Source organism: Coregonus lavaretus (assembly GCF_964263955.1).
Source record: "Coregonus lavaretus genome assembly, chromosome: 11".
Lineage (NCBI taxonomy): Eukaryota > Metazoa > Chordata > Actinopteri > Salmoniformes > Salmonidae > Coregonus > Coregonus lavaretus.
This window is the reverse complement of record NC_139998.1, coordinates 48348229-48369942: the sequence shown is the minus strand read 5'-3', so window position 1 is coordinate 48369942 and position 21714 is coordinate 48348229. Positions and strand designations below refer to the sequence as shown.

The 21714-nt window shown below is 43.3% G+C and overlaps 2 protein-coding genes across 5 annotated transcripts; one reads left to right on the top strand and one right to left on the bottom strand.

Moving 5' to 3' along the window:
- The first annotated feature begins 91 nt into the window (after positions 1-91).
- Positions 92-4829, top strand: LOC311137737 (antithrombin-III-like). 3 transcript variants are annotated; one of them, XM_084172304.1, is made up of 7 exons: positions 136-226; positions 1700-2069; positions 2368-2583; positions 3469-3606; positions 3753-3971; positions 4064-4303; positions 4542-4829. In XM_084172304.1, the coding sequence occupies exons 2-7, from the start codon at positions 1701-1703 to the stop codon at positions 4716-4718; spliced, it is 1359 nt and encodes a 452-aa protein (XP_084028430.1). In that variant the 5' UTR covers positions 136-226; position 1700; the 3' UTR covers positions 4719-4829. The 3 variants fall into 3 exon arrangements, with proteins under 3 accessions (XP_084028432.1, XP_084028430.1, XP_084028431.1); XM_084172305.1 differs by having other exon boundaries at positions 147-226; positions 1684-2069; XM_084172306.1 differs by lacking the exon at positions 1700-2069 and having other exon boundaries at positions 92-226.
- A 5011-nt stretch (positions 4830-9840) lies between these two features.
- Positions 9841-19311, bottom strand: LOC311137097 (zinc finger and BTB domain-containing protein 37-like). 2 transcript variants are annotated; one of them, XM_084171429.1, is made up of 4 exons: positions 18392-19311; positions 15880-16900; positions 15381-15480; positions 9841-11971 (listed from the first exon to the last, which is right to left on the bottom strand). In XM_084171429.1, the coding sequence occupies exons 2-4, from the start codon at positions 16875-16877 to the stop codon at positions 11462-11464; spliced, it is 1608 nt and encodes a 535-aa protein (XP_084027555.1). In that variant the 5' UTR covers positions 16878-16900; positions 18392-19311; the 3' UTR covers positions 9841-11461. The 2 variants fall into 2 exon arrangements, with proteins under 2 accessions (XP_084027555.1, XP_084027556.1); XM_084171430.1 differs by lacking the exon at positions 18392-19311 and adding an exon at positions 17069-17594.
- Positions 19312-21714: the final 2403 nt, after the last annotated feature.

Sequence of the window (21714 nt, the reverse complement as noted above, 5' to 3'; positions counted from 1 at the left end):
GCTCTATTGTATCATTTCATATGAACAAATACTTGCGAAGACATTAGAACATTGGGTCACTTGATGTGGGACCAACGATCAATACTTCAAAGGTTGAGCTGAGTAAATGGTCCTTTCTCCAGCCCCCGCGCACTGCAGGACACTGACCCTGTCCCCTATGAGGGACTCGCAAGCTCAAATAGCAGCGGAGACTTACACAGTAATTTACAAGGAAAATATACCTCAGGTAAGGCGTAAATTCATAATAATAATATTGTTACGTAGAGTTTAATTTGGTTGAAAGAGGTTATGCCAGGGTGAGATTGGCTTCAAATTGCATGTTCAAAGATTCCACGTATTTAGCAACAGGTATTTATTTGTCAATGGCTAGCTGAATAAACACAATCAATTCAAAGCTTCTCAACATAAATGGTATTCTATTTTAAGTCTTCAAACTTCAACATTTTAATTTGTTTTTCATTGTTATGTGTAGTTCCTAGTTGATAATGTAATCCCTTTCCTATACATACTTAGATGGCACTCTAGAGTTGACAATTATGAATTTCATGAGAGGTTTTGCGCGCATCCAAACGTTTTACAAGAGCTGGACAACAATATTATACACGTTAAAGAAAATGTAATGGGCACTGTTTGCTGCCTCTAATAAGGTGATACCATAACATACCCCCGACGCGTTACTAGAAGATCACGTATTGGGAGAGCTAACAGCGGAAATTCTTTACAATTATGAATTATCCCCAAATAAATTGATAGCCCCCGTGTTTGCTTTGGTTCTTGTTTTTGTACGTTGCGTTTCCCTATTTTACACAGTCTCCCACTATGTAAAGAAAATGTTGGACTGTGGAAGTTATTTTCAAAAGTGTTGGTGTTGGTTAGAATGTGTGCTGCAGTGGCGGCTGGTGACTTAGGTTAGGGAGGGGGATGGATGAAAGTCATTTTGAATGTGTTAAAGCAAATGATATGACATGCTTTTATTGGAATTATATTGTTTTGAATGATTAACACAGCAGTATTTCAAGGTATCTTAAAGATCAAATCTGCATTAGGGGAAATAGCACCACTATACCAACGCTAGTCCTTGAGAGCTGCAGCACAGTTTCTATACACCTAGAGGCGCAACTTCGCAAGACTTTCGGGAACACTTGCGAAACAGACCAGGCCCGGGGTTTGAGAAGTCAATGAGAAAAGTGAAAAAGGATTCCTTTTTGTTAATTTTCCTAAAGGCACAACCTAGATTTGAGCCAATGTCTTTAGTAGTTGAACATGTTATTACTCCAACCGTGTGAAAGTGACAAACACACGTTTTCATTTAGTAAAAAACAACTTTATATTGTGCCTTTGATTTGACGGTCTGCAAATGCACAGTTCCGCGCAAGACGACGGTTAGATCCAATGGCGTGTTTCTGCGCATGAGCTTAGCTAGCCAACGTCGCCATGACATTGCCTACACGTGTGATCGGTAATTTCTACTGGAGAAGTAGTTTCCGCCTATTTTCATATTGTCTTTGGCTGCACTGTCCACTAGAGCTGCAGTGTCTTCTAGTTCCCCTTCCCCTGGTACTTCATTGATCCTTACATGCCATCGATCGGCCAGAGTCCACACAGATAGCTGGTTTCTAAATTAGCCACTGACCAAAGACCAAAGGAGTTGATTAACCCTGCTATACCCTGACCCTGACCCAGACCCCTCTCCCCGCAGAATGAGGCTGCCCCAGTTTGTGTGGACTCTGGGGCTGCTATTGCCTTTGCTGTCAACCTCCCAGGCGTTCAAAGACATCTGCAATGCCAAGCCCAAAGACGTGCCCCTGGAGCCCAGGTGCATCTACCGCAGCCCCGAGGACGAAGCCACGACAGGGGACGCTAACCCGGAAAAAGTCCCTGAGAACACCAATCCCCGGGTGTGGGAGCTGTCCAAGGCCAACAGTCGCTTCGCTCTGTCCCTGTTCAAGCAGCTAGCCCAGGGCAAACCCAGCGAGGAAAACATCTTCATGTCCCCTATCAGCATCTCCTCAGCCTTCGCTATGACCAAGCTGGGCGCCTGCAACAACACGCTCAAACAGATTATGAATGTAAGGGGTCTGAAGCGTAACCCACAGGACTGTTAAATGGGCCTGGTAACCCAAATCAAAAGGCCAATATATAAAACCAAGATTGAGACTGTTACTATACATTTACAAGTATATGACTCATTCAGCATTAGTTTTCATACACATTAGGCTGGAAGAACTTAGAAATGTGGGGTTTCTGTCAATTCACGTTCACACTCTTTCTTGCTCCTCCTGCAGTGATTAAAATAAATGAATAGCCACAACTAATAACAGCTCAGGGCATCCCAATGTCTGATCTCTGTCTCAATCTTTAATTCAGGTGTTTGAGTTTGACACAATCAAAGAGAAGACGTCGGACCAAGTGCATTTCTTCTTCGCCAAGCTAAACTGTCGCCTGTACCGCAAGAAAGACAAGACCACAGAACTGATCTCCGCCAATCGTCTTTTCGGAGAAAAGTCTCTGGCATTCAATGAGATTTACCAGAATATCAGTGAGCTGGTGTATGGAGCCAAACTCATGCCACTCAACTTCAAGGTCTTTCCCGCTTGCATTGTCCATAGCCTGCTACTTAATTTAGCGTTTTCACACATCACAAATATATATTATATACTCTTTAATAACAATGTGTTCAAGAGTTAAAAAACACTTGTTACTATTATGGACCAGCGTTAAGTCTAATCAATTACTTGCACTGAAGTTGAGCATTGCTACATGGTATTTATCTGCACTCACACTGCTGAGTAATTACAGTGCCTTCAGAAAGTATTCATACCCCTTGACTTATTCCACATTTTGTTGTTACAGCCTGAATTCAAAATGGATAAAATATGTTTTCCTCACCCATCTACACATAATACCCCATAATGACAAAGTGAAAACATGTTTTTAGACATTTTGGAAATTTATAAAAAATTAAATACAGAAATCTTATTTACAGGCATTGGAAAACCTCCCTGGTCTTTGTGGTTGAATCTGTTCAAAATTCACTGCTCGACTGAGGGACCTTACAGATAGAGAATTGTATGTGTGGGGTACAGAGATGAGGTAGTCATAAAAAAATCATGTTAAACACTATTATTGCACACAAAGTGAGTTTATGCAACTTATTATGTGACTTGTTAAGCACATTTTTACTCCTGATCTTATTTAGTCTTGCAATAACAAAGGGGTTGAATACTTATTAACTCAAGACATTTGAGCTGTTCATTTTTAATTAATTTGTAACAATTTCTAAAAACAGTTCCACTTTGACATTATGGGGTATTGTGTGTTAGCCAGTGACAAGTCTAAATTGAATCAAATTTAAATTCAGGCTGTAACACAACAAAATGTGGAAAAAGTCAACGGGTGTGAATACTTTCTGAACCAAAGCAATTCTAGACATGTAGAAATGCAATTCTGTGAACATGGGTATTTTAGGAGAAGCCAGAGCTCTCACGGGTGACCATCAACGATTGGATCGCAAACAAGACTGAGAACAGGATTCGGAACACCCTGCCGAAGGACTCGCTGAACTCCAACACTGTGCTGGTCCTGGTCAACACAATCTATTTCAAGGTGTGTTGAGTTTATTTCCTCTCTGCCTATGGAGGGCCTTTTGAGCCAAAACTACTTAATTTTGGCCTCCTCGGCCTTCCATAGCCACCACCCAGGCACCTATTTCCTTCCATTCAACTGCCGCCTTCTCCTCTGCTGTCTCACAGGGTCAGTGGAAAAGCAAATTTGACAAAAAGAATGTCTTCAAGGCTGACTTCTATGTGAGTAAGTCAAAGACGTGCCCAGTGTCCATGATGTACCAGGAGACCAAGTTCCACTACGGCAGGTTCATGGAAGACAAGGTGCAGGTGCTGGAGCTGCCGTACCGTGGAGAGGACATGACCATGGTGCTGATCCTACCTCTCAAAGATACACCCCTGTCTGAGGTGGGTGCCTACTGTCATCATTTACACTATTCACTGACAATTATAGTGTACTGTATCACACTGAATTTCCGCTCTGCCGATGATGTTCTAAGGTGGAGGAGAACCTGGACTTGAAGAAGCTGACTGGCTGGCTGCATAACATGAGGGAAACCTCGGTGTCGGTGAAGCTGCCACGCTTCCGCATCGAAGACAGCTTCAGTCTGAAGGAGAAACTGCAGGCCATGGGGCTCGAGGACCTCTTCAGCCCCAAGGACGCCAGCCTGCCAGGCATCCTGGAAGATGAGACGAATGATCTGTATATTTCAGATGCATTCCATAAAGCATTCCTAGAGGTATGTACAGTATCCATAAGGATCATGATAAAAAATCCATAATGATCATCACTAAAAGTAGCTGGGGATTTAAAAAAATAATAATTAACAGATCAAACGTTCATCTGGTGGGGCACTAGGCCTAATTGGACAATTAACAAGCAAAGAAGATCATCGATAAACTTGATTAAATCAATGGAAATCATAAACTTTCAAACCATTTTTGTCCAGTAGCTTAACAAATAAACAACTGTTGCAGGTGAATGAGGAAGGCAGTGAGGCGACTGCTGCCACGGTTGTAATGGCCATCGGCCGTTCCATAAACTTAAACCGGGAGGTGTTTGTGGCCAACCGGCCCTTCCTCCTGCTCATCCGAGAGTCCACCATCAACACCATAGTGTTCACTGGCCGAGTGGCTGACCCCTGTGACCCCTGATCACACACACACTTCAGATTTGTCATTCCCCAATGTAAACTTTCATGTCATGTAACTGCCTATTTCTGATCTCTGTATCGATCTAAAATAAACCAAATGGGATGAACAGTGGACCACTTTGTGATGTATTTAAGAATGAGTAATTGTATTTCCTTTAAGAAGAATGTACTTTAATATGTACTCGTGAAGAAAATGATATAGTGGTTATTGTGAAGTAACCCATTTTCACATTATCAAAAACAATAACAAATCAACCTTTGGCCTTTACAGTGTAATCAATACATGTTTCTTTTTCAGGAACAGGACCATGCAAAATAAAAAATAAATTTCACATATAACCTGCAAGATCTTGCAAGACCACAGCTGGTTTTGTACCTTACTTGACAGGGAACGTTTTAAATATTGTCATTTAATATATTCCATTTCCTTTGAGATTTTTTTTTAGTGAATATATTTTTAATGTCATATTTTACTTTAAGTCATTAATTACATAGCTTAATGATTTGTTGGAGTAAGCATTTTGTGGTCAAAACCATATTGGATATACAGTGCATTCGGAAAGTATTCAGACCCTTTTACTTTTTCCACATTGTTGCGTTACAGCCTCATTCTAAAATTGATTAAATTGTTGTTTTTCCTCAAATCTACACACAATAACCAATAATGACAAAGCAAAAACAGTTTTTTTTTTTTTTGCTAATTTGTAATTTTTTAAAAACGGATATCATATTTACATAAGTATTCAAACCCTTTACTCAGTACTTTGTTGAAGCACCTTTGGCAGCGATTACAGCCTCGAGTCTTCCTGGGTATGACGCTGCAAGCTTGGCACACCTATATTTGGGGAGTTTCTCCCATTCTTCTCTGCAGATCCTCTCAAGCTCTGTCAGGTTGGATGGGGAGCGTCGCTGCACAACTATTTTCAGGTCTCTCCAGAGATGTTAGATCGGGTTCAAGTCCGGGCTCTGGCTGGGCCACTCAAGGACATTCAGAGTCTTGTCCCGAAGCCACTCCTGCGTTGTCTCGGCTTTGTGCTTAGGGTCTTTGTCCTGTTGGAAGGTGAACCTTCGCCCCAGTCTGAGATCCTGAGCGCTCTGGAGCAGGTTTTCATCAAGGATCTCTGTACTTTGCTCTGTTCATCTTTCCCTCGATCCTGACTAGTCTCCCAGTCCCTGCCGCTGAAAAACAACCCCACAGCATGATGCTGCCACCACCATGCTTCACCAAAGGGATGGTGCTCCGTTTCCTCCAGATGTGACACTTGGCGTTCAGGCCAAAGAGTTCAATCTTGGTTTCATCAGACCAGAGAATCTTGTTTCTCATGGTTTGGGAGTCTTTAGGTGCCTTTTGGCAAACTCCAAGCGGGCTGTCATGTGCCTTTTTACTGAGGAGTGGCTTCCGTCTGGCCGGTCTACCATAAAGGCCTGATTGGTTGAGTGCTGCAGAGATGGTTGTCCTTCTGGAAGGTTCTCCCATCTCCACAGAGGAACTCTGGAGCTCATTCAGAGTGAGCATCGGGTTCTTGGTCACCTCCCTGACCAAGGACCTTCTCCCCCGATTGCTCAGTTAGGCCGGGCGGCCAGCTCTAGGAAGAGTCTTGGTGGTTCCCAACTTCTTCCATTTAAGAATGATGGAGGCCACTGTGTTCTTGGGGACCTGTGCCTCGACACGATCCTGTCTCGGAACTATACGGACAATTCCTTCGACCTCATGGCTTGGGACCTTATTATAGACAGATGTGTGCCTTTCCAAATCATGTCCAATCAATTTGAATTTACCACAGATGGAGTCCAATCCAGTTTAGAAACATCTCAAAGATGATCAATGGAAACAGGATGCACCTGAGCTCAATTTCGAGTCTCATAGAAAAGGGTCTGAATACTTATGTAAATAAGGTATTTCTGTTTTTTATTTTTAAAACATTTGCATGAATTTCTAAAAACCTGTTTTTGCTTTGGCATTATGGGGTATTGTGTGTAGATTGACGAGGGGAAAAAAAATATTTAATCAATTTTAGAATAAGGCTGTATTGTAACAATGTGGAAAAAGTCAAGGGGTCTGAATACTTTCCGAATGCACTGTACGTATGCATCTTTGTGTATAAACATTGAGACAACTGTTAAATAATATATCTGATAAGACACAAGAGCTCAATGAATCAGCAAAACAAGGACATAATAGCACAATAAAATGTAGAGTATATTAAATATCACCTAATAAATCATTATTTGGCAAGTTTTGGAGAAAATATATAGATAAAGGAACTTTCCCAAGTTTGGCATTAAAAACCTATGACAAAGACATGCATCGCTGCTAAATATGGGCTCAGCTTGACCATTCATTAAAGTAACTGAAATGTTTGGATTCCTTAACATTTTTTAGCTACATATGTTGTTTTTCACAGTTGGACAGATGGGTCAAAACAGGACTTTTAAGGACAGTACTTCAATAAACTATATCTGTATTATTGACATCCTCTCACTAGCTTAGTAAGAATCTTCACAGGACATAGAGGTAAGTGGAGACGATGAAAACCGCCATAAATCTGTTGTTTGCTCAAACTAGAGGCTAGTTCACGATAGCTTGTTCCTGTCATTGATCTACATTCAGCAGTAACAATCCACATACAAGGGTTCAATAATCATACAAATACACATTTGTCTTCTGCGCAGTTAAAGCCTATAAAAAAAATTAACAAAAGCCATTTTAGTTATAAACAAAGAAAAAGGCATGAAACAATAAATCTTGGTCAAACCCCACCAAAAGGCTATTCAAACCAAATGTAAATCAAGCAAACCTGGTACCTGGTGAGAATTATTATTTTTAACAAAATGAGTTGTATTCTGTTTCATAGTAATTGTTTAAAAATCGTTTTTTACACATTTTCATAATATAGGAAAACTTTTCAATCTGGATTCCAGGTTTGCCAGCATCAAGGTTTGTAATGTACTATACCTCTAAGATGAATGAAATCTACTGTATCTGAAAATCTACTGTCAATTAAAATGATTCCACTTTAGTTCTACTTCGGAATGCTATGCATGCACTGGAATGTTTTAATTCTAAAGTCAGCATAATCTGTTGCTCTCCAGGACCAAGGTTGGTGACCACTGGCTTACACGCATTAACTGGGAGTGTGACTAAAATGTTCACTTAAATCTTCCATCAATGAACAATTCAAGACAATCTTCAAATCTTGTTAGCTGAAGCAATCTCATTGTAAAGAATCTTCATGCTACGACCATGAGTATTCAAGTACTTATGTTTCAATCAGGGATGCATGATACTGTATCTGCCTTCATAACGGTATCAACCGATAATGGCTGAGAAACGACTGATATTCTGGACTTATAGTGTTAAAGGGGCAATCGGCAGTTGCTACATACATGGTTGGACTCAAATGAATTATATATACCCATTGATTCTTGAATAATATAACATACTGTCGAACCCCATCAGAACCCAAAATAAGATTGTTTTACTCAATGTTTGTAAAGAAAGTAAATGTAAACAAACTATATAGCCTCAAAACATGGTTTAAACTATCATTATTTAAGCATGGATGGTCAGTTCTTGCATCCATAACTTTGTCTATGAATTTGAGTGGTTTCATTTCTCAAGACCCGTCCCTCAGCTTTTTACCGAAACAGGGGTGGGGAGTACACTTTGTTATTGTTTTAACTGCTGATTGGTGCTTTAAATCTGAGCTACAATAAAATTACATTTTACATTACATTTTTTGACACATAAAATGACACACAAGGTGCAATGGAAAGTGTTTCTAGGTGAAAATATGTTTGACCTTAACTAATTATTTAAAAAAATGTATTTTGATGAATAGCTAGTTGTTCACACAATACTTGTAATGCCATATTGGTATCAGCCATCATGGACAAGAAAATATTGGTTATCGACCAAGAATTTCCAAATTTGTGCATCCCTAGTTTCAATATAAGATAATAGCTGCATTGCTACTGCCATAATGGTGTCTTCATTTAAAAAAGAACATATGTTATCAATACATATACTGAACAAAAATATAAACGCAACATGTAAAGTGTTGGTCCGATGTTTCATGAGCTGAAATAAAAGATCCCAGAAATTTTCCATAGGCACAAAAAGCTTATTTCTCTCAATTTTTTTGCACAAATTTGTTTACATCCCTGTTAGTGAGCATTTCTCCTTTGCCAAGATAATCCATCCACCTGACAGGTGTGGCATATCAAGACGCTGATTAAACGGCATGATCATTACACAGGTGCACCTTGTGCTGGGGAAAATAAAAGGCCACTCTAAAATGAGCAGTTTTGTCACACAACACAATGCCATAGATGTCTCAAGTTTTGAGGGAGCGTGCATTTGGCATGCTGACTGCAGGAATGTTCACCAGAGCTGTTTCTCTACCATAAGCCGCCAATCCACAATCTATGTAATTTAGAGAATTTGGCAGAGAATTTGGCAGTACGTCCAACCGGCCTCACAACCGCAGACCACTTGTAACCACGCCAGCCCAGGACCTCCACATCCGGCTTCTTCACATGCGGGATCATTTGAGGTGGTGCTGAGGAGTATTTCTGTCTGTAAAGCCCTTTTGTGGGGAAAAACTCATTCCGATTGGCTGTGCCCTTGCCCAGTCATGTGAAATCCATAGATTAGGGCCTAATGAATTTATTTAAATTGACTGATTTCCTTATATGAACTGTAACTCAACATCTTTGAAATTGTTGCATGTTGCATTTATATTTTTGTTCAGTATATATTTAATCATTGTTTAGCTGCACTTGCTAAATAAGGCTTGCTGTAAGATTTCACTGCAGGTAGCCCAAGCATAATGGTTTATCTAAAACCCCTTAAAAGTTACGTACAAACAGAGTAAACTTAAAAACGGTAAACAAAAATACAAACAAAAATACCTGATATAACAAATGTTGATCTGTTTATGTCTGACGAATATTAACCGAGGTGTACTGTGGTGATGTGTAACGCATTCTCAATTCGGATAAGAAAAACCCAGTGGACCAATCGGTAAATGTTTTTCCACTTGCATACACCCATTCATTAACTCCCGTCACACGCACAAATGATTCACAGTTCTAAAAGAAAAGAACAGTGACGGCCAATCCACTGTGCTACCCTTTATCTGCATACATTGTTTTTTTAAAGTTACATTTGTTTAAATATGAATTTGCGATATATACCCCTCCTTTCTTGAAGTGCTTGGCGTAGTTATTTTGGCCTCCCTTCGAGGGAGGGAAATCCAACCCTTGGCTTGACCTCTCAATTCCTTTGGATGCCTCCTCTTCTTAATGATTGATTTCCAGTGGAACACACTCCACTGTAGCAAGCATGCAGGCTGAGTGTCTATCCTCTGGTGTTGGGACATCTGTAGCATCAGTGGGCTCCGGCTTTCTCTTGGGTGGTACTACAGTACAGCTGCAGAGTCTCGTCTCTCTTCCTTAGAACACCCCCAATAGGGATACGAGTGTCCTCCATTACAATCTTGTCTCGTCTCTACATCCTCCAGATACATTGTCAGAGCTAGATAAAAATGTTCCGAAGACACACGCTTATGCAAAAACAAGTCACTTGTAAAAAAAAAAGTAGTTAACCACAACATAGAAAAATGAGAAAACATACTGTCAATTCGGCTGAGTGCATCGACCAATCTGCTTGGAGCAGAGCTATATTGCGTAGTGATGTGTGAGAGGTAAGAGTTTTATTGTAGCTTATCTGAGGTTAAAAAACATTGAGTTTCCTGTGTTAAGTGTTCCTGTATAGAAGTATGCATTCAGCAGCTGGTTGAAGAATGTGGAGATATGGGTCAAATACATATGGATTAACAAGAGTCCTCTTTAAAGGCCTCTTTTACCTTTGCCAATATCTTAATACATCTGTAAAAATGTTGCACTGATTAAATAATGGTATACTTCTGAACGCATTTAGCCGTGTTAAGACGCATTACATAAAATGGTCATAAGACCAACATCAGTCAATAAAGTGAAGTGTTATTTTAATCATTTTACCCATTACTCACTACCAAATTAACTGGTTTTGTTCACTGGGCCATATCTACTATTCATGTGGAATTGCCCATATACTGTATGAAGAGGAGTCTGATTATCTATCACGGACTCTCAACTGCTCAAGATTGTCTCAAGACAAAAGGCAAGAATTGACTAGGTATGTAGATATTATACTGGTACAGTATTTTGGCAATATTAATACAAATTATGACCAGATCAACCTGTTATTTTTCTGCATTCTGAACCTGTAAAACCAGTAATACAAAAGTATAAAACTGTAACATAAGAAAATAGTCAAATAAAAACCACTGCATTCAGTGTTGTGAGGTTATTGGGAGTTTGTGGCATTTCTTCATGCGTTGGCTTAATCTGTTCATGTTTGTATTGTGAAGGTAGATGTGGTTTAAAGCGGAAATATCATTTATAAATAACGACATATTACAAAGTGCCCTATTAAACTACTCTGTTGCATCGCTCTCCTGTCCCTGCTGTTTAGTTGAAAGGATTTTTTAAATGTTTATAAAAATCACACCCTGGATGGACTTGAAACCCTCTGAAAATCACCTACTCCCCTTTTCATCCTTTCCTTTGAAGCAACTTCAAGATACATTTTCTTTCCTCCCCTGGCAGGAGAGTACAAACCAATAGCCTAATTGCCCCCAGCCAAACATATACCCTGTCCTCCTATACCCCAACCATCACCCTCCCTGGTCCACTGGGTCAATCAGGCCCAGTGGTGGAGACAGAGGCCTGGACACCCTCTCTGAAAGAGGCCCCACCTCCACCGGTACCCCCCTCTGGCTCCTCCTGGCTGGGCGACCCCTCCTCGTTCTGGCCCCCCCGGGAGGAGACAGTGGTGGTCTCTGGGGAGGCGCTGTGGGCCACTTCCTGAGGGCCGCAGCCCGGGTGGTTCTTGCGGAAGTGCTGGTTGAGGATGGCCTGGAAGGGGAAGCTCTTGCCGCAGACGTGGCAATGGAAGGGCTTGTTTCCTGTGTGCTTGCGGATGTGGTACTCCAGCTGGTCCTTGCGGGTGTATTTCTTGCCACAGATGCGGCACACGAAAGGTGTGATGCCCATGTGCAGCCTCATGTGGCGGTCCAGGCTGCCCTTCTGGTTGAAGGACTTGCAGCAGTAGATGCAGGTGAGTCGAGGGTTGTAGCGGAACCAGCGGTCACCCACCTGTTCACGCAGGTACTCCTCGTAGCCGCCGAACACAGCCTGCTCCTCCCCCTGGCAGACAAACCACAGATAAACAAGAGGTACATCTCAGACTTTGTGTCAACACTCATTGTAATACACTGTACAAAACATTAGGAACACCTGCTGTTTCCATGACAGACTGACCAGGTGAAAACTATGATCCCTTATGGATGTCACCTGTTAAATCCACTTAAATCAGGTTAAAGATGGATTTTTAAGCCTTGAGACATGGATTGTGTATATGTGCCATTCAGAGGGTGAATGGGCAAGACAAACGATTTAAGTGCCTTTGAACGGTGTATGGTAGTAGGTGCCAGGCGCACCGGTTTGTGTCAAGAACTGCAACGCTGCTGGGTTTTTCACACTCAACCGTTTCCCGTGTGTATCAAGAATGGTCCACCACCCAAAGGACATCCAGCCAACTTGACACAACTGTAGGAAGCATTGAAGTCAACATGGGCCAGCATCCCCGTGGAATGCCTTCGGCACCTTGAAGAGTCCATTCCCCGACGAATTGAGGCTGTTCTGAGGGCAAAAGGGGGTGCAACTCAATATTAGGAAGGTGTTCCTAATGTTTTGTACACTCAGTGTATAATTGCTATTTGCAGGTGGAATTGTTGTCGAAGGCACCACACTTCTGTCATGGGTTCCCATAATAGTTATGTCTTAATCAAGACCCTTATTATAAGCTGCAGTCATGGGTGTTGGGGAAAGTATTTATGTATTATGGAGTATTTATGAAATGTGATTAAGGACTTCCACAGGGCCTGCATCATCATCATCACATAGCCTCTGTGTTTCAAATCAAATCAAATTTTATTGGTCACATGCGCCGAATACAACAGGTGCAGACATCACAGTGAAATGCTTACTTACAGCCCTTAACCAACAGTGCATTTATTTTTAACAAAAAAAGTGTTGAGAAAAAAAAGAGCAGAAGTAAAATAAAATAACAGTAGGGAGGCTATATATACAGGGGGGTACCGTTGCAGAGTCAATGTGCGGGGGCACCGGCTAGTTGAGGTAATATGTACATGTGGGTAGAGTTAAAGTGACTATGCATAAATAATTAACAGAGTAGCAGCAGCGTAAAAAGGATGGGGTGGGGGGGCAGTGCAAATAGTCCGGGTAGCCATGATTAGCTGTTCAGGAGTCTTATGGCTTGGGGGTAGAAGCTGTTGAGAAGTCTTTTGGACCTAGACTTGGCACTCCGGTACCGCTTGCCGTGCGGTAGCAGAGAGAACAGTCTATGACTAGGGTGGCTGGAGTCTTTGACAATTTTGAGGGCCTTCCTCTGACACCGCCTGGTATAGAGGTCCTGGATGGCAGGAAGCTTGGCCCCAGTGATGTACTGGGCCGTACGCACTACCCTCTGTAGTGCCTTGCGGTCGGAGGCCAAGCAGTTGCCATACCAGGCGGTGATGCAACCAGTCAGGATGCTCTCGATGGTGCAGCTGTATAATTTTTTGAGGATCTGAGGACCCATGCCAAATCTTTTCAGTCTCCTGAGGGGGAATAGGCTTTGTCGTGCCCTCTTCACGACTGTCTTGGTGTGTTTGGACCATGATAGATCGTTGGTGATGTGGACACCAAGGAACTTGAAGCTCTCAACCTGTTCCACTACAGCCCCGTCGATGAGAATGGGGGCGTGCTCAGTCCTCTTTTTTTTCCTGTAGTCCACAGTCATCTCCTTTGTCTTGGTCACGTTGAGGGAGAGGTTGTTGTCCTGGCACCACACGGCCAGGTCTCTGACCTCCTCCCTATAGGCTGTCTCATCGTTGTCGGTGATCAGGCCTACCACTGTTGTGTCGTCGGCAAACTTAATGATGGTGTTGGAGTCGTGCCTGGCCATGCAGTCATGGGTGAACAGAGAGTACAGGAGGGGACTGAGCATGCACCCCTGAGGGGCCCCCGTGTTGAGGATCAGTGTGGCAGATGTGTTGTTACCTACCCTTACCACCTGGGGGCGGTCCGTCAGGAAGTCCAGGATCCAGTTGCAGAGGGAGGTGTTTAGTCCCAGGATCCTTAGCTTAGTGATGAGCTTAGAGGGCACTATGGTGTTGAATGCTGAGCTGTAGTCAATGAATAGCATTCTCACGTAGGTGTTCCTCTTGTCCAGGTGGGAAAGGGCAGTGTGGAGTGCAATCGAGATTGCATCATCTGTGGATCTGTTGGGGCGGTATGCAAATTGGTGTGGGTCTATGGTTTCTGGGATAATGCTGTTGATGTGAGCCATGACCAGCCTTTCAAAGCACTTCATGGCTACAGACGTCAGTGCTACGGGTCGGTAGTCATTTAGGCAGGTTATCTTAGAGTCCTTGGGCACGGGGACTATGGTGGTCTGCTTGAAACATGTTGGTATTACAGACTCAGTCAGGGACATGTTGAAAATGTCAGTGAAGACACTTGCCAGTTGGTCAGCACATGCTCGGAGTACACGTCCTGGTAATCCGTCTGGCCCTGCGGCCTTGTGAATGTTGACCTGCTTAAAAGTCTTACTCACATCGGCTACGGAGAGCGTGATCACATAGTCATCCGGAACAGCTGGTGCTCTCATGCATGCTTCAGTGTTGCTTGCCTCGAAGCGAGCATAGAAGTGGTTTAGCTCGTCTGGTAGGCTTGTGTCACTGGGCAGCTCACGGCTGTGCTTCCCTTTGTAGTCTGTAATAGTTTTCAAGCCCTGCCACATCCGACGAGCGTCAGAGCCAGTGTAGTACGATTCAGTCTTAGTCCTGTATTGACTCTTTGCCTGTTTGATGTTTCGTCGTATGGCATAGCGGGATTTCTTATAAGCTTCCGGGTTAGAGTCCCGTTCCTTGAAAGCGGCAGCTCTACCCTTTAGCTCAGTGCGGATGTTTCCTGTAATCCATGGCTTCTGGTTGGGGTATGTATGTACGGTCACTGTGGGGACGACATCATCGCTGCACTTATTGATGAAGCCAGTGACTGATGTGGTGTACTCCTCAATGCTGTCTGAAGAATCCCGGAACATGTTCCAGTCTGTGCTAGCAAAACAGTCCTGTAGCTTAGCATCTGCGTCATCTGACCACTTTTTTATTAACCGAGTCACTGGTGCTTCCTGCTTTAGTTTTTGCTTATAAGCAGGAATCAGGAGGATAGAGTTATGAGTACAATTGGTTAGAGGGCTGTAAAACGGCAGCCATCTCCTCCGGCGCTGTTCTATTCAGTTTGTACGTGTCCATGAGGAATGCACACAACATGCATGATTCCCCTTAATCATAGAGCACACAGCTCAGTGCTATTATCATTGAGGATGTAACTGGCTAGTGTACCAATCCATAACCTTGCCTTGTGACCTTAAAAGATCATTGATCTCCCCTGGACTGAAAGATAGCTTTTTTTGGACTAGCGATGTATGGTGGGAATGTAGAGTGCTGACCACCAGGGTAGGATGCCAGTCGATAAGGGTGACACATACCTGTGAGCTGGGATGGCGCTGGTCGTCCGCTCTGCTGGGTGACTCACTCTTGGCTCTCGGTCTCTCTGCCATCACCACCACACTGCCAGTAGGACTAAACCTGACAGGACAGAGATACTGGATCCTCAAACCTCATCGGCAGGCAGGTCCACCTAGCCATTTACCTTAGCACTCCATCTTCCATTAGCAATACATACAGTAGGCTGCTTTTGTATAGAATTTTCACTCATTAACCTTAAATGTTACCCAAAGTGCTTTTCTGAGGTACTTTGTACTGAATTGTACTTCAGTTTAAAACTTGCATGCACACTCCTTTTATATGGTGTAGCTCAGATGGTAGAACATGGCTCTTGCAACGCCAGGATAATGGGTTCAATTCCCGGGACCACTCATAGGAAAAAAATGTATGCACACATTACTAAGTCACTTTGGATAAAAGCGTCTGCTAAATGGCATATATATTATATAAAGTGACTGCTTCCCTGGAACTTGTACCCACCTCTCTGTCTCACTGAAGCTGTTGGAGGGCTGAGAGCTCTTGGCCCCCGTGACAATACCCTCCTGAACCAGCGAGCTGCACCCGGACGTGTCAATCATCATGGTTGCTCCCTCTTCCGCCCCGCTGCCTTCTTCCTGGGTATCAGCCCCCGTCCACTCTTCCACCCTCTCCGTCTTTATCCTCAAACCGTCCACCACCCGCACCGACTCCCCCTCTTCACCGCCGCTCCCCCTCTCCGACTCGGCCTCCACGTACCACTGGCCGGCCCGATTGATGCGCAGTATGGGCTCCTTCCCCAGCCTGCTGCCCACTTCCATCCCCCCAGGCAGACCCTCTGGGCCCAGCCCGCTGTGCTCCACCAACTGGGGGCTCATGGACTCCCCCGCTGGGCTTCCCACCTCTCGGATATCCATGGCCCCTCCGCCGCTGCTTCCTTGAGGGCCCAGAACCCTGGGGCTGCTGTGGCGCGGGCTGAGGGAGCCCGAGCCCCCTGATGTTCCTACCCCACCTCCTCTTCTTCTTTCCTCCAAGCTCCCAGCCCCCCTGTGCCCCTGCTGCCCCCCTCCGGCCCCCAGCTCCTCCTCCGCCAGGCTGATCTTTAGATGGATGCCCTCCAGGATCTGCGTGCAGCGGTCAATGATGTGCTGCATCTGCAGGAAGCTGGCGGCCGTCAGGTAGCTGATGATGTCGGCCAGCTGCAGGCACAGCCTCCCTGTGTAGCAGTATGAGAGGAGCTGATCGAACACAGAGGGGTTGCGGATGACTGACAGGGACACAGTGCTCATCTGGCTCAGCGACATGTGGTCTCGGAAGTAAGGGGAGCTGGCTGCCAGCACCACCTTGTGAGCACGGAAGCTCTGGCCCTGCACGTTCACCACTATGTCGCACAGCCGCCCCTGCATACGCAGCTGGTTCAGTTGGGACAGAACAGAGTTGCTGAAGTCCGGGACATCCAGCTGGATGCTGCCTGCTCGCTCCATGATGCCTCCTCGCTCCATCCTGCTTGTATGATCCCTTATCGCTGTGCAGATGGAAGTGACATGATAATTATGTAGCTATATATGATACAATAATGAAAAATCACTTTAATATTACTTGATGTACACAAACAGACTATTTACAAGTTGGAAACTAGCAGACATATAGCTTAACTGTTTCACAACCTAACCAAGAAAACTAACTTTCATACCTTTTCGGAATGCACCAGCAGCACTTGTCCCACGGCACTGAAATGTTACTGGCTATTAATTTCTGTACTGCGCCATAATATTAGCTACTGACTAAGCTGACAGGCTAACTTGCATAAAAGATGGTAATAATTATAGCTTGCAACGGGTTGTGCATTGTTGACAAATGGTGTGAACTAACGCTGCTCTTGCACAGCGGTGACGCTCAAATGCTATCACCGAGCCTTGGCCCTCCTTTCGGCCACTGTAACATACTGCAGTACGGTGATGAGCCGAAGCCTAAACGAAGAACAACGTTACACCCCGGCGTTGCTCGTAACAGGGAGGTGGCTAGCCAGCTAGTTCAACGTCCATGTAGCTAACAACAAAAACGGAGCAAGACAGAACACTGTGCAACGTCTGTCATAACGAACCGTCGCTAATACAACTGCCGTACTGTTGCATATTTGATATCAATGTGCAATTTTTGCAATATTTTCCATTTTATCTGCTCGGTTACTCCTTTCGCTGTTCTCATTTTCCAATTCCATTACACCGCAGACGGACCAACTTTGATAAAAAATAAATAAATAAAAAGTACATTTGCATTATGGGAAGTAGTGTTCTCATCTCACGGACAAGCCGTTAGAGAACAGAAAAGACGCGGGATAAAATAACATCTGTTCCCAGAATGCAATACCTTGAAGTAAAATTGATGTTTATGGTACAGACGAAGGGGTAACCCAGACACGTCATAGGGTCTATAAAGCTGAAGCGTCGGTCTAGAACGGTTTCTCACCACCAAATATGGTAGTGAGAGGAAGTCCAGTCGCGGGTAGTGGAAGAGGATGGATCTAAGTGAAACTGAGCCGACATTTAGGTAATCTTCTCATCGATGAAACATCTGATCTCAATACATTTTTCTGTTCCCAAAACTAACATCTGTTACGAACACAGTGCACTACGTTTTACAGACTTGACGCTTTGTCAAAGTTTTAAAAAATTGCGTTGTTTAGAAGGAGCGTGCAGAGTTTGTGCACACGCGCACTTCACAGAGGAGGCGTTCACAGAGGAGGCGTTCCCTAACGGAAATATGCAAATACTTGCTAGAGCGCGCCAATAGGATCTCGCTAGCTAGTGCTTGGCTTTGCCCACCTCCTTGCTTGTTCTGCCCATTGTGCTGTATTTGCGCCCACTGTAAACGAAACAGATGAACTATCTTGATGAACTAGTTATAAAACTAGTTATAAATATCTTTGGTTCCTTCATTTTTTTTGAAAGGTTGGTAGTTGATTGATTGATTGATTTACAGGTAAGGATTTTATTAGATTTGTTTTTACACTTACATTTTAGTCTTTAGCAGACACTCTTATCCAGAGCGACTTACAGTAGTGAGTGCATACATTTGTATACTTTTTTGGTACTGGTCCCCCGTGGGATCCCCATTAGCCGACGCCAATGGTGACAGCTAGTCTTACTGCGGTCCGACGTATAACTAAAAAGACATTACAGACAAAATAATTTACATACATTTAAAAACATTAACATGTAGTGTGTGTGTGCATCTATCAGTTAAACATACATGTCAATAAATACACACAACAAGTAGGTCACATGGGGGAGAAGCGTTGTGCTGTGAGGTGTTGCTTTATTTGTTTTTTTGAAACCAGGTTTGCTGTTCACTTGTGCTATATAAGATGGAAGGGAGTTCCATGCACTCATGGCTCTGTATAATACTGTTTGTTTCCTTGCGTTTGTTCTGGAACTGGGGACTGTGAAAAGACCCCTGGTGGCATGTCTGGTGGGGTAAGTGTGTGTGTCAGTGTCGTGTGTAAATAAGTTGACTATGCAAACAATTTGGAATTTCCAACTTATTAATGTTTATTATAAAAACAAGAAGTGATTCAGTCAGTCTTTCCTCAACTCTTAGCCAAGAGAGACTGGCAAGCATAGTATTAATATTAGCCCTCTGATTACAATGAAGAGCAAGACGTGCCGCTCTGTTCTGGACCAGCTGCACCTTAACTAGGTCTTTCTTTGCAGCACTTGACCATATGACTGGACTATAATCAAGATAAGATCAAACTAGAGCCTGCAGGACTTGCTTTGTGGAGTGTGGTGTCAAAAAAGCAGAGCATCTCTTTATTACATACAGACCTCTCCCCATCTTTACAACCATTGAATCTATATGTTTTCAAATCAAATCAAAATGTATTTGTCACATACACGTGTTTAGCAGATGTTATTGCGGGTATAGCGAAATGCTTGCGCTTCTAGCTCCGACAGTGCAGTAATATCTAACAAGTAATATCTAACAATTTCACAACATATCATATACACAGTGAGGGAAAAAAGTATTTGATCCCCTGCTGATTTTGTACGTTTGCCCACTGACAAAGAAATGATCAGTCTATAATTTTAATGGTAGGTTTATTTGAACAGTGAGAGACAGAATAACAACAAAAAAATCCAGAAAAACGCATGTCAAAAATGTTATTAATTGATTTGCATTTTAATGAGGGAAGTAAGTATTTGACCCCCTCTCAATCAGAAAGATTTCTGGCTCCCAGGTGTCTTTTATACAGGTAACGAGCTGAGATTAGTATCACACTCTTAAAGGGAGTGCTCCTAATCTCAGTTTGTTACCTGTATAAAAGACACCTGTCCACAGAAGCAATCAATCAATCAGATTCCAAACTCTCCACCATGACCAAGACCAAAGAGCACTCCAAGGACGTCAGGGACAAGATTGTAGACCTACACAAGGCTGGAATGGGCTACAAGACCATCGCCAAGCAGCTTGGTGAGAAGGTCCTCTGTAGCTCAGCTGGTAGAGCCCGTGCTTGTAACGCCAGGGTAGTGGGTTCGATCCCCGGGACCACCCATATGTAAAAATGTATGCACACATGACTGTAAGTCGCTTTGGATAAAAGCGTCTGCTAAATGGCATATTATTATTATTATTATTATTATTATAAGGTGACAACAGTTGGTGCGATTATACGCAAATGGAAGAAACACAAAATAACTGTCAATCTCCCTCGGGCCTGGGGCTCCATGCAAGATCTCACCTCGTGGAGTTGCAATGATCATGAGAACGGTGAGGAATCAGCCCAGAACTACACGGGAGGATCTTGTCAATGATCTCAAGGCAGCTGTGACCATAGTCACCAAGAAAACAATTGGTAACATACACGCCGTGAAGGACTGAAATCCTGCAGCGCCCGCAAGGTCCCCCTGCTCAAGAAAGCACATATACAGGGAAGTCTGAAGTTTGCCAATGAACATCTGAATGATTCAGAGGAGAACTGGGTGAAAGTGTTGTGGTCAGATGAGACCAAAATCGAGCTCTTTGGCATCAACTCAACTCGCCGTGTTTGGAGGAGGAGGAATGCTGCCTATGACCCAAGAACATCATCCCCACCGTCAAACATGGAGGTGGAAACATTATGCTTTGGGGGTGTTTTTCTGCTGAGGGGACAGGACAACTTCACCGCATCAAAGGGACGATGGACGGGGCCTTGTACCGTCAAATCTTGGGTGAGAACCTCCTTCCCTCAGCCAGGGCATTGAAAATGGGTCGTGGATGGGTATTCCAGCATGACAATGACCCAAAACACACGGCCAAGGCAACAAAGGAGTGGCTCAAGAAGAAGCACATTAAGGTCCTGGAGTGGCCTAGCCAGTCTCCAGACCTTAATCCCATAGAAAATCTGTGGAGGGAGCTGAAGGTTTGAGTTGCCAAACGTCAGCCTCGAAACCTTAATGATTGGAGAAGATCTGCAAAGAGAAGTGGGACAAAATCCCTCCTGAGATGTGTGCAAACCTGGTGGCCAACTACAAGAAACGTCTGACCTCTGTGATTGCCAACAAGGGTTTTGCCACCAAGTACTAAATCATGTTTTGCAGAGGGGTCAAATACTTATTTCCCTCATTAAAATGCAAATCAATTTATAACATTTTTAACATGTGTTTTTCTGGATTTTTTTGTTGTTATTCTGTCTCTCACTGTTCAAATAAACCTACCATTAAAATTATAGACTGATAATTTCTTTGTCAGTGGGCAAACGTACAAAATCAACAGGGGATCAAATACTTTTTTCCCTCACTGTACATATATGGTCAAGCAATGACAGAGCGGCATGGACTAAGATACAGTAGAATATTATAGAATAGAATACAGTATATACAGTTGAAGTCAGAAGTTTACATACACCTTAGCCAAATACATTTAAACTCAGTTTTTCGCAATTCCTGACATTTAATCCTAGTAAAAATTCCCTGACCACTTTATTTTAAGAATGTGAAATGTCAGAATAATAGTAGAGAGAATGATTTATTTCAGCTTTTATTTCTTTCATCACATTCCCAGTGGGTCAGAAGTTTACATACACTCAATTAGTATTTGGTAGCATTGCCTTTAAATTGTTAAACTTCGGTCAAACGTTTCGGGTAGCCTTCCACACGCTTCCCACAATAAGTTGGGTGAATTTTGGCCCATTCCTCCTGACAGAGCTGGTGTAACTGAGTCAGGTTTGTAGGCCTCCTTGCTCACACACGCTTTTTCAGTTCTGCCCACACATTTTCTATAGGATTGAGGTCAGGGCTTTGTGATGGCCACTCCAATACCTTGACTTTGTTGTCCTTAAGCCATTTTGCCACAACTTTG